The sequence below is a fragment of the Lithobates pipiens genome, unplaced genomic scaffold, assembly GCF_037356315.1.
Source record: "Lithobates pipiens isolate NorthernLeopardFrog02 unplaced genomic scaffold, aLitPip1_a1.2 Scaffold_18, whole genome shotgun sequence".
Classification (NCBI taxonomy): Eukaryota; Metazoa; Chordata; class Amphibia; order Anura; family Ranidae; genus Lithobates; species Lithobates pipiens.
The window spans coordinates 239,723,318-239,736,782 of record NW_027507758.1 but is presented as its reverse complement, the minus strand read 5'-3'; the positions used below and the strand labels follow the sequence as shown (position 1 = coordinate 239,736,782).

Below are 13,465 nucleotides of genomic sequence, written 5' to 3'. Positions count from 1 at the left end.
CCTGAGAGTGTTGAAAACTTTAAAAAACGTTTAGATGCCTTCCTCAGGAAGCAGAATATACAAGGCTATGGGAATTGTTATAGAATAAAAAAATCACACACATACACATACGTAGGTTGAATTGGATGGGCATATCTATTATTCCAAATTTATTAATTATGTAGGAATGTATTTAGAATGTTCATATGGAAATTAAGAAAAATCACTTGTCAGAGCATTTGCTTTTGCCATCAGTGACGTGAGACAACTAATTGCGTTCAAGAGTCCTAATAAATTTTGTCCAGACCTGCTATATGAATGGAATGCCAGACATAATAAACGTGTTTCTTAGTTTAACTTAGCACATTACAACATGTATGATTTTTCCTGAATGAAAAACAAATTTATGGTTAGAATTTTGTTCATTCGAGAACATTTTTTAATCATTCATTGCGTTGACCCCACTAACCAATCAGTCATTGCGTTGACCCCACTAACCAATAGAAAATCAAAGGAACGTTCCAAAAAACAAACATTTTCAAACAAAATTCTACGGGTGTATGGCCAGCTATAGACTAACAGCTATAACATAGCAGAGCTAGAGGATGGATGTTGGGTGTGGTCACACAGATAACATAAAGGACCTGAGAGAGTGAAATCATCTTAAATTTCACTAACCAAAAAAGATTTTGGTGGACAATGCATAAACTTGCCACTTTATGCACTATGGACTAACATAGTAAATACTTGCACAAAATTATTGATATAAGATTGTGCATTGTACAATATTAAAGCCTAACATAAAAGAGATAGCTGATGTATTCGTCTTTATGCCCCTTTATTGATTTTTATAGCTAATGTATTTATTGATAACTGAATTTAATAAACCAGTATAATTAAATGGCTGATAATTGGTCCAAGTCATATTTTAATCCTATTCTCATTAAAACGTGCAGTTGAATGCTTACTAATGCCACTGCAACGAGCTGCGAGAACAGCCCCATCAGAACAGCCACATCAAAAAAAGCATCCTCCTACATCTTTATAAAATAACTTTTCCTCTAGTCCTTATATGGTTTAAATGGTGTATTTTACTTTAATAGAAGCAAAGATAAAAAAATATATATATATATGTCCTGTTGCTGGCAAGAACGCAGTACGTGGTCACAAATGTCACCAACTTCCCACATAACGCCTTCTATAAGAACAAACAGCATGCGTTCATTATACGAGGGAGCACAGAAAAGAATCACTGCGGAGAACATGAGAAGCTGACAAAAGCACATGACTTCATACACACACGTATTATTATCCATGACCAATGTAATTGCTATAGATGAAAAAGCACAGGGATCCAGCTATACAAAAAAAAATTAAAAATTCTGCTGAATAGGCCAAACAACACTATTTAAACTTACACCTACTGAATTTTCCATGGATAAGAATTATTATATTGGGGGTGGAAATTCTCCCATCTCATCTGCATCAGAGCAGCAATAGGAAGCTAAACTTGTAGCAATCAACCCCACCCACACAACCTGGCAAAATCGAAATTATAACATTATTTATACGTATAGAAGATTCATCTCACTAATGTAATTCTGGGCTTACCTGGTTCTTATGTATGAAGCATGTATGTAGCTTTCTTCTCACTATCACATCTGTGACAAATCAGAGCTCTCCATCCTCATCACTCTGACAATTAATATCTTTGTGGCTGACACAGAGTGCAGCTGGCACTATGCTCCCAGCCTCCCCATCCTGCTCAGTGTCTGCTTATTATATCCCACTGACACATCAAAAATGATGGGTCCCAAACCATTTGTGGAATGGCATCGATTAGCATAAAGAATTAAAAAAAACGATCGCCAGGCATTCTTTAGGCTCAAACACACAAGATTTTAACATATAGAGAAGAATATTTATTTTAGCCATGTGACAGTTATTTTAATGGGAAATCTCCATGCTAATCTCACTGTAATCAGCTGAAAATAACTGTAATTTTTTATGAAAATAACGATCTATATCCTGGTGTGTCAGCTTTGTGAATTGAGCTATTTGTGTTAGCCTAAATGCTTAACCTGTTACAGAAATTTCGCAAAACATATTTTTTTACATTTAATGGACCCATAATGCAGAAAATGACATAAAAAAATGTCTTCCAAACCCATAAACCTCGTGAACGGATGCAATGTTAATGTACTACATAAAAAACAAACTGATTTAGTATAATATTGCATACGGGCTTACTTAACTGTGCAAAGTTCGAGTAGCCCACCGGCTATGATTACTGCCCTGCAAACTCTCAGTAGCAGCAACATTGCTTTAATACTTTGCGTGTGTTAAGGTTGATTTTACCATTTGCCGATATTGGTGAATAGCGCTCGTTAAACCGTAGCGACCAAAGCAGATATAACTGTTCATCAGCAGGATCATTGCTAATTGGTTGCTATAGGTTACTGCAATTTGCTTGTTACTAAATAAACCAGTTGAATTTCTCTATTAAAAAGAGGATTCAGTCCACCTCTCTGTGAACACTACCAACACTAAGACTATGATGAATTCATTTGCTGATACTATAATAAATTCCTTTTAAGGCGTGAAATGTGAAAGTGGAGAAAACAGACTGCCACACACTTGTACAGCGTGTGGCGTTGTCACCTGGCATGCACATTGCGCTCTTGCACTTACCAGTTTCTTCCATATGCCTTATGTGATTTCAAGTATCCCAGATGTACAGAATAGATGCCTCTAAGTGGTCTCACTGCCCTTTCCTGCCCTTCCTCGGTGACGGTGCACAGACTTCTTGCTTCAACAGCAGCAGACACACCACAATGAAAATTTAGAGCTCCAAGGATGACAAAACAGCCATTAGCTCCATTATAGGCTGACTAAGGCAGTCTAAATCTATTGAGGAGGTACTTGAAGCCCCATGGATTCAGTTCTATTCTGAGCTAGCATCGTAGGGGAGGGGGGAAGCTGAAGGAGTCTGCCTCCCAGTCCTCACTATTATCACAGAGAAGTCGATTCTAAACATGGGTATCCAAGGGATAAAACATGAACGCCTAATGGTTTTGAGGATGAAAAAGAAAAGCAATCAATCACGGGCTGCTTGGCTGCGCAAAGAGACAGCAATCTAAATTGCTGGTGAGGATTGTGATTTCGGTACACAATGGAGGCAAAGTGAAATAATGAAGATGAAATGCTTGTGTTTCGCACCTTCTATAACAAATGGAAGAATCTTCCCCAGAAATTCAGTATTTTTAATCCTATGCTTACATTGAACATACACTGCATTTAACCACCTGCTTACTGGGCACTTATACCCCCTTCCTGCCCAGTCCAATTTTCAGTTTTTAGTGCTCTCACTTTTTGAATAGCAACTGAGCGGTCAAGCAACACTATATCCAAACAAAAATAGAGCTTTCTTTTGATAGTATTTAATCACCACTGGGTTTTTTTTTTTTTTTGCTAACAAACAAAATAAGACCAAAAACTTGGAAAAAACAAAACAAATACATTTTTCAATTTATGTTATAACATTTTGCAAACAGGTAATTTTTCTCCTTCACTGATGTGTGCTGATAGGCTACACTGATGAGGCAGGACTGATGGGCACTGATTTAGGCAGCAATGATGGGCACTGATGGGTTGCATTGATGAGGTGGCACTGATGGGCACTGATAGGTTGCACTGATGGGCACTGATAGGTTGCACTGATGAGGCAGCACTGGGGGGCACTGATCAGGAGGCACTGATGAGACTGCACTGATGGGTGACACTGATGGGCACTGATAGGTGGCATGGAGAGGTGATACTAATAGGCAGCACTGATGGACACTGGTAGTTGGCACTGATGGGCTCTGATATGTGGCACTGGTGGGCACTGATAGGTGGCACTGGAGGGCGGTGATAGATGGCACTGATTTGCAGCACAATCAGGCACAAAGGGGACCAATGTCCCTCTAAAAGTCAACCCATTGGCTGACAGCTGATCACGTGGTAAAGGCCCTACTGAGATTGGTCTTTTACCCGATCTATGAACAGCCAAGTCTCATGGACTCCGCGATCACAGAGCACGCCACTCACGTGCCCCAGGGGGTGCACAGGAAGCGCAAGAACGGGAGGACGTCTATGGATGCCCTCCCAGCAATTTAAGCCCATGCTTGCGGCTATAGCGTGGGCGGGCAAGTGGGTAAGGGAGCTTGTATTTTTATTTATTATCACAGTGCTTTTTTGTATTTTTACCTGTGTTCAAAATGTAAAATCATACATTCATTTCTAAATTTTGTTTTCAGTTATTTCTAGCCAACTCCTGTTAATCTGGATGATCATGAAGTTTGTAAACTCACTTTGTGGAGATCGCCACAAATTTACTTCCTTGAATTCCGTGACATGTGGTCACTATGCCCTGTGATTAGGCACTGCTTTGTCACACATTTCATAGAGCCCGCCTTCTAAACTACAGAGGTGCTTAGAGGAGGCGTTTCAGAAGGCATTCAGTACAGTCAGTACAGGAAAACAGCAAAGTACCATGGGATATATCGTTCTTAAAAATTTTAAGTAAACAGCAGGGAGATGCTGCAAAGCATGCAGGGAATCCAGGAAGTTGTGGAAAGAACTGACCAGCAGACAAGCAGAGCTCACAACATGAAAGGAGATTTCTCTCATATATCTAAAAATCATACATTTTCTTTTCTTGCTAGAAAATTAGTTAGAACTCCTTATATATGTATATTTTGTTTTTGCAGAGGCCATAGGGAAAAAAAATGGTGGATGTTTTTTGCAATTTTGTATGTTACACAATTTTTGCGCAGAGGTTTTTCAAATGCAAATTTTTTGGAAAAAGTACACTTTAATGAATTTTAGTGAACACAAACACAATATAATATCTAATTTATGGTAAAATATAAAAGATGGCTAAATAGATACCTAACATGTCATGCTTTAAAATTGCATATGCCCATGGATCAGTGCCAAACTGCGGCACCTAAATATCTCTATAGGTGATGTTTAAAAGCCTTTACAGATTACCAATATAGCATCATACGTTTGCGGTGATATTTCACATGTGTGGTGTGATCACTGTTTACATATGCGTGCTAAACCTACATGTACGTTCGAATTTGCGTATGAGCGCACTTTAAATTTTTTTATTTAAATTTACTTTTTTAACACAACCCTTGTGATAGGATGGGCCGTGACAGATCCTCTTCATGGAAATATCAGGTGTCTTTTAGACACCAGATCTCTCCTCTGGCCTCCAAAGCATATGATCAAACCGAGATCGGCTTGATCAGATGATGTACAAGCCAATAACTGCTTGTCAACTTTGGCTCCTGCTGCTGTCAAATACAGTGAGGAGGAAGTGATGGGCAGGGATTAGTCTCGTGTGTGTCTATGGAGCGCAGCTCGGGAGCAAATGGGAACCATGTGCCCCAATTGCAAACGGCTTGCTATGGAGATACACAAAGATCCCTAGCGAGGGGCCTGAGAAGAGGAGGATTGCGGCTGCACACAGAGCAAGTGAGTGTAACGTTTGTTACCGTATTTTTCGGACTATAAGGCGCACTTAAAAGCCTAAATTTTCTCACAAAATCGACCGTGCGCCTTATAATGCGGTGCGCCTTATATATGACCTGTTGACATCACTGGAGTTCTTTGGTTAATGCACCCGGAATGATGGCAAGCACCGAATTAGTTCTCTTCACTTGGGCTTTGACAGTATCTGTCAGATGGGTGCGCATGGAGTCACAGATCAATAGGGATGGAGATTTGTGGAAAAAGCCACCCGGTCTCTTACCGTAAACCGACGTACCGTAAACCTCTCTCAGGTTGTTCTACTGCGTGACTGATAGCGATGAGTTTGAAATCCGTTTCGTAAGCATGTCTCTTAACAGGAGCCATTTTTGGGGCAGCGGGTATACCGTAGAAAATGAACGAATGAATGCGCACACCTCCTGACTAAGATGGCCGTAATGCCCAATCCAAGCAGTGCAGCTTCGTGGGATTACCAAAGCTAGGAAGCTGCACTGCTTGGATTGGGCATTACGGCCATCTTAGTCAGGAGGTGTGCGCATTCATTCGTTCATTTTCTACGGTATACCCGCTGCCCCAAAAATGGCTCCTGTTAAGAGACATGCTTATGATGCGGATTTCAAACTGAAGGCTATCAGTCATGCAGTAGAGCATGGAAATAGAGTAGCTGCGAGAGAATTCAACATTAATGAATCAATGGTACGGAAGTGGAGGAAGCAAGAAGATGCCCTGCGCCAGGTAAAGAAGACCAAACTGAGTTTCCGAGGAAACAAAGCAAGATGGCCACAGTTGGAGGACAAAATTGAACAGTGGGTTATTGAACAGAGAACCGCAGTTAGAAGTGTCTCTACTGTCTCTATTTGACTCAAAGCAACAGCGATCGCACGCGACATGGAGATCAACGACTTTCGAGGAGGTCCCTCTTGGTGCTTCCGTTTCATGAAAAGGCGGAATCTCTCTATCCGCACAAGAACCACTATGTCACAGCAACTGCCAAAGGATTACGAAGAAAAGCTGGCCATTTTCCGTACCTACTGCAAGAACAAGATCAATGAACAGAAGATCCGGCCAGAGCACATCACCAACATGGACGAGGTCCCCCTTACCTTTGATATCCCTGTAAACTGTACTGTCGAGAGAACAGGGACCAGTACGGTATCTATACGCACTACAGGAAACGAGAAGTCATCCTTCACTGTAGTTCTCGGTTGCCAGGCTAATGGCCAGAAACTACCACCCATGGTAATTTTCAAGAGGAAGACTCTGCCAAAAGAAAAGTTTCCGGTTGGCATTATCATCAAGGCTAACCCGAAGGGCTGGATGGACGAGGAGAAGATGAGTGAGTGGCTGAGAGAGGTTTACGTCAAGAGACCGGGTGGCTTTTTCCACGAATCTCCATCCCTATTGGTCTGTGACTCCATGCGCGCCCATCTGACAGATACTGTCAAAGCCCAAGTGAAGAAAACTAATTCGGTGCTTGCCATCATTCCGGGTGGATTAACCAAAGAACTGCAGCCACTAGATATAGGTGTCAACAGGTCATTTAAAGTTAAATTGCGAGCTGCGTGGGAGCATTGGATGACAGAAGGCGAACACACATTCACCAACACAGGGAGGCAACGCCGGGCGAGTTACGCCACTATCTGCCAGTGGATCGTGGATGCCTGGGCGAAGGTATCAGTCACCAGTGTAATCCGAGCTTTCAAGAAGTCCGGAATTATCACTGAACAGCTAAGTACCGGTACCGATGACAGCAACGAGACTGACTCGGATACTGATGAGAATGATGAGAGGGATATGGGCGTGCTTGATGCCGAAATCGCCCAATTGTTAAACTCAGACACTGAAGATGAAGAATTTGATGGATTTGCGGGAGAAGAATAAAGTGAAAAAGTGAGTGTCTGGTTTTGTACGGTATTCACCGGTAACTGAACAGTGTTAAGAGTTATTGAAGAATAAAGTGAAAAAGTGAGTGTCTGGTTTTGTATTTAACTGAACAGTGTTAAGAGTTATTGTTATAGACCATTTTATGGTTATTGCTAAAGAGTTGAATAAAATTTGACTTACAGTACCGCATCAGAGTTTTGTTTAATTAAATGCGCCTTATAATCCAGTGCGCCTTATAGTCCGGTGCGCCTTATATATGGAAATATCCCATTAGCAGCCGATCATTGCTAGTGCGCCTTATAATCCGGTGCGCCTTATAGTCCGAAAAATACGGTACTTCAATTTAAAAAAAAAACTTTAGTAACACTTTAGGTGCATTTTCTTAAAATGCAAGCAGTGTAAGTGCCTGTATTTGATCTAATTGTATAATTTTACAGTCCCTGCACAGCAGAGCCCAGACTAGGAAAGGGAGAAGCAGCCAATCAGGCAGAATGAAAGAGAGATGAGCTCATGAGTCTGCTGCTTCTCCTTTCACTGTTCAGTCACAGACTGGGAGTGGACATGGCCTATAAGTTTAACTGAACTGCAGCAGAGAAAAATCCCGGAGCACAGTATTGAGTAAATATGGCTGCCCTCATGTGCAAATTTAATTTTAAATGATAGCAATAAGGTTTTATGAAAGATCAGGCTGACAAGGTTATCAATGTCAAGCTGATTTTGAATACACGTACGTCTAAGAAAAAAAAGTATTAAAAGAAAATACATTCCTTTTAAAGCTGACTTAACCTCCACCTTTGCAGGCATATTCATCTTGTGAAACTGCATATACTATTATTCTGTGGGAATATTGACAAAATTGAATGTTACTAGACTATTTTATCACCAGGTTGGATGTTCTTCATTCAGAAGAATAGCATAAATCGGAAAAATAACACATTATGGCCACTGGATGGAGCTGACCAAATGGTAATTTTTTCTCTGTGATTATCAGCTCCATCTAGTGGCCATAATGCTGTATTTTCCTGATTAAATCTATTCTCCCCATAGGGCACACTGCTCTTCCAGTATTAGCATTGCCCTAAAAAGGACATATGCTTTGTTTAATTTTCTAAACCGTGGTAGAAATGAATTCTCTGCTATCATCTATGATACATTGTCATTAAGACTACATGTTATCTTGTGTACTTATGTTGAAAATTGAATAAATATGTATTGGAAGTAACTGTGCTGGAAAAATCACAGCTAAAATCTAACTGGTCACTGTGGGAAACAGTAAATCGAAGTAACCATAAGCATCAGTTTTGTTTTAATACTGATCAACGTGGATGCACCTGCTGTGTCCACTGAATAATCACAGCAGAAGCGGATCACGTATATATATATATATATATATATATATATATATGTATATATATATATATATGATTCTGCACAGGGGAGCCGCCCTGTAGCAGTTAGCCTAGGTTCACACTGATGTGGGTTTGAAATCGTGCAAGTTCAGCTGAACTCCCACAATTTCAAACCTGAATTTCAGTTTGACTCTGGGAGCTATTTCAGAGGTATCTGTGCAGGTTCATGCACAAATGTCTATTCTAATCACCCCCGAAGTCGTCAAAAGTAGTGCAGGACCTACTTTTGGAATCAGTGCGGCGCTGCAAAGTTGGCGTTGCGCCGATTCAGATGGTGCTGTGCCGTTGCCGGCAATAGGCATTGATTTGACATGCAATTTGAAATGTCAAATCAGCCTGATGAGAACAAGGGCTAAATCTACTATGGGGTGGTCAGTAAGAGGTTAACAAGATCAATTAAGATCAGCAGCTTTACTGAATTTCCCTCCACTGAATGTCTTATATATTTAAAAATATAAAAACAAATATTATGTAGATAATTTCTGCATGTGACTGTGTACCAGCAGCCAAATGGGCATGGGTAATGAGAAATAGATGTGTTTTAATAGATACACATGTACACATGTAGAAAAATTTATGTTTTGGCTGTCAGTCTTTTTCGTGCTGATCAGAGCATAGCCTGATTGATAACAACTAGACAAGGGTGCTGGTGTATAGCTGATGTGGTGGCTGCCACAACCTACTACTATAAACCCCTCTTATTTACCCACCAATACCTTTAAGAAAACAACCAACACAACTCTGGATTTAAATGGCCGTAGCAGCCCTTTATTAACAATCATAACAATTTTTATAAAACATATTCCATTTTCATTACCCAACTTAACTGACTGACTAGGTCTCAGGTTAATGAAGGAAGGTTTTTTCTATCGCATCAGCTGTACCATTAACCACTTAAGCATCCTGGCCCCTAGTTGCAGTTCCTCCGGCTCAGGGACAAACTTTTTACAATTTTTTTCACCCGATGCAGCCCAATAACTGATAGCCGTTACTTCCATGGCGGGGAAGGTGGGGAAGGTACCCATACCGAGATGGGCCCAACCCATTTCACTCCACATACTGTATTACTTCAACATTCCAACCTTCAAGATCCCAAGACCCCTGCCACAGATGCCCACCAATGAAACCTCACGTGTGGGGGGCCGCCACAGCCTCAAGGTCCACTGAAGCCCCACCTGGAGGCCCAAAAACCACATATCTATTCCCACCACTAACAAGTGCACTCCGTCACCCCTCAGATACAGCCAAGTGTCTCCCTCCAACTCCCCATGGTGAACAACCAGCCCCCCATTGCAGATGGAAAACTTGGCCACCTCTCTATTGACCTTCATCCTGGCCTTCTTGATCTGATCCACCGACTGGGCCCCGTGCCAAGATGCCCTGCCAATTATATCAGACCAGACTAGTACAGTATCTGACAAAGCCGACCTCAAGTGGAGAAAATCCCATTTGATGTCATGAAGAATCCCTAACACCGAGATCATTACCACCCACATACATTAGCAGCACATCGGGAGACCTATCCATCCTGATGTGCCGTTGAATTTCTGGTAACAACGGAGACCACAGCATGCTGGGGATTCCAATCCCCCTAAACACTGTCTCACTACGGGGAAAACCAAACTACCTGCCTTCCGGCCCAACCAATGCCCTCCAGTGAAAATACAAGTGGCCCAGTATCCACATCAAGCACACCTGGTCTGAAAAACAGAAAACACAAGAAACAAAAAATATGAACTTCCATGCAACACAGACAGACCCCGAACGCGTAACCCCGCCGGCCTAAAAGGCCACACCAACACACACGCACACACATACAGACAACACAAGACAAAAGATGCCCCACTTTATCTGCTACTGAGAAAAAACCCCACTGAGGAGTCCCCCAACCTTAGAGAAGGTGCGGACGTACATATAAGCGAAAGCGGTGACATTCCCAATGACCAATACACCATAGGATCTGGTCGCTCAAACCCCATCGAGCTGCCTCTGTGGCCACCCCAATCCGGAAAGAATGTGAGGAATAATCCCCCGGCAAAAATACGCCTGCCACTAAACATTTCCTGAACACAGATGGGGATGCACAGGTGTTATGTGCCATCTCCATGCTGGCAGTCCATTCAAGTCTATTGGGACACGCAGCTTCACGGACAGAGTCTCTCTGTCCAATAATGACAAGTGGGTGCCAGTCCCTGAACTCACCCTGTGTGTGTTTGGGAACACACACCTGCGTGTCATATTGGGCCCCATGTAAATGGACCCTTAATAACTTAGAATCTTACTTTCAGAATAACACAGGTTTTAGTTAGGAGGATGCTATTAATTAGACGTACAAGAGTGGAAAATATTGCTGCGTGACCTCATTGCAAATAATGAAACCATGGCCATAAAGCTTTATACAAATTTTTACATGAGCGATGGAAAGAGCAAACCTGAAAGATCTGGCTTACCAGGGCAACAAATGAAAACCACCTACAACTACAGGAAGTCACTGTGGTTCAAAGTAACATAAAACCTTTTTTACATTTTTAAAAATTCATCTTGCCAATTTATTTGACAATAATTCTATTTAGAATGTATTCTAATGCAGGCAGGTTGAAGTTCCAATTGTTTGCTGTCATTGGTAACATGTGGTGGTCATGTATTATTGTGATATGTGTGTTTAACAGGTCAATGCCCAATGCTGCAGTGACAGGTCACCCTAATGGTTAGTTATCTTATTGTTGATGCCTAAAGTCCTCTTTCGGAACAAAGAGCAAAGAAAACAAATGTACCAAGGAAATCTATTTATTATACAGCCATCAGTAGCAATTTCAAATATGATGTCAAGACTTTTCCCACCAGAATGTAGGAGAAAACTCGCTATGGAAGCATATCTAGTTATATATAGTTCTTGTATTTAAAAAAATGATATTGTTGTTTTGTATTTATACAACTATATATTGTATTGTAGAATTTAATTTCATTGTGCAAACAGAAAATCGATGTCTATTTGAGCCTCTTTACGGCACAAGCAGGCCCAAGGCAAACATTATAACGGTGGGTATCTACTATCTTTTCATTACGTATTATTATAGTTTTAACAATAATCAAAGGTAAATAAAATCAAGATAACAAAAAATACTAAACATAAAAAAAAAATTTGTTAGTATTCTAATATCAATAAGGTAATAAATCTAACAATAAAAGGATAGGTTCCAATATGCTTTTTACAGTTGTTAAAAACTATAGCTGACAAATTAAGCACAGTTGAACCAATAGTGTTTAAAGCGGAGCTCCCCCCAAAAGGGGAAGCGGTTGTCTGCCTCCTCCTCCTCTCAGCGGCGGAGTGAGCTGGAAGTTAGGCCTTCTCCTCCTTCCCCCCACAGCTGGCCCATTCACAAAGCGAAGCATGCAGGGGTGTTGCTAGGTGGAAAAAAGACATGGAGCCTTAGCCTGAAAGAAAATTTGATAACACCTCCCGCATTTTAAAATAAGTCCAGCCCAAGCCTGGGGGGGGGGGGGGGTTGCAGCCTCACCAGTGCTAATCAATGTAGCCTGATCAGTGCCCATAAATACAACCTCACCAATGCCCATCAATGCAGCCTCACCGGTGCCCATCAATATAGCCTCATTGGTGCCCATCAGTTCAGTCTTACCAATGCACATCAATGCAGCCTCTTGCTGGTTGCTGCCTGGCTCACCAGTGTCCATCAATGCAGCCTCACCATTGCCCATCTATGTAGCCTGATCAGTGCCCATCAATGCAACCTCACCAATGCCCATCAATGCAGACTCACCGGTGCCCATCAATGCAGCCTTATCGGTGCCCATCAGCTCAGCCTTACCAATGCCCATCAATGCAGCCTCTTGCTGGTTGCTACCTGGCTCACTAGTGCCCATCAATGCAGCCTCACCAGTGCCCATCAAAACGTATTATGTAGAACTGCAAAGCTAAAGTTGCAAATATATGACCAACTTATGAACGTTTTAAAAGAGTTTCCTATTTATGACTGAGGCAACTGTATTTTCTAATTGACATTTATTTGAAATGTTTACGGATCGTTTTATTCTGTCAAATGATCAACACAATTACATGTTTTAGTTGTGGGTTTCTGTTAATTTTGCTAAACAAATGAATTCACCTGGTATTGATGACGAAGGTTAGGAAAAACAAAATGATGCGACAGCTAGACTGCGACAATTATTGTGTACGACCGGTGAGCAAATACCGATCATAGAAATTTTAGATCTATTACAGACTACTGCGGTAGAAGATCCATTTGAGTTTAAAATAAAATTTTGCAAGGTTTATCAAATGATATTTGAAGTAGACAATGGCGATGACCCAGGTTTGAAAATGTACATACCTTGACCCAACTTCAGTAGCTATAGCACAGGAATGTCAACATTTAAATGATATAGTAAGCTTCATTGATAAAATTAGGAGACAAATGAATCAAAGCAATCTCACACATGAGGTAGCTATAATTCAGGCTACAGACATGTCAGAAACTACAGTTCTTAGCAAGAATAACGATGACAGGTGCAGACAAGTGAGGCAAGGAGAGCCTATCACGTGTCTTTACTGTCATACGGCCATATGAGAAAACATTGCTGTAAATTTAAGAGACTCACAAATAAAAACAAAAGATTTGCTTTTGTACAACCTG

The 13,465-nt window shown here is 41.2% G+C and overlaps 1 protein-coding gene across 4 annotated transcripts in view; it reads right to left on the bottom strand.

Moving 5' to 3' along the window:
• The window catches only part of PHACTR2 (phosphatase and actin regulator 2), a 323,856-nt gene that overhangs the window by 269,808 nt on the left and 40,583 nt on the right, over positions 1–13,465 (bottom strand). Inside the window, exon 1 of one of the 4 annotated variants that reach the window (XM_077486719.1) lies at positions 2,671–2,886. The exons of the other annotated variants lie outside the window; for them this stretch is intronic. Within the exon in view, the coding sequence (XP_077342845.1) occupies positions 2,671–2,683 (13 nt within the window). The 5' untranslated portion in view covers positions 2,684–2,886. Of the gene's footprint in view, positions 1–2,670; positions 2,887–13,465 lie in introns of those variants that run through there. 4 annotated transcript variants of the gene reach the window in all.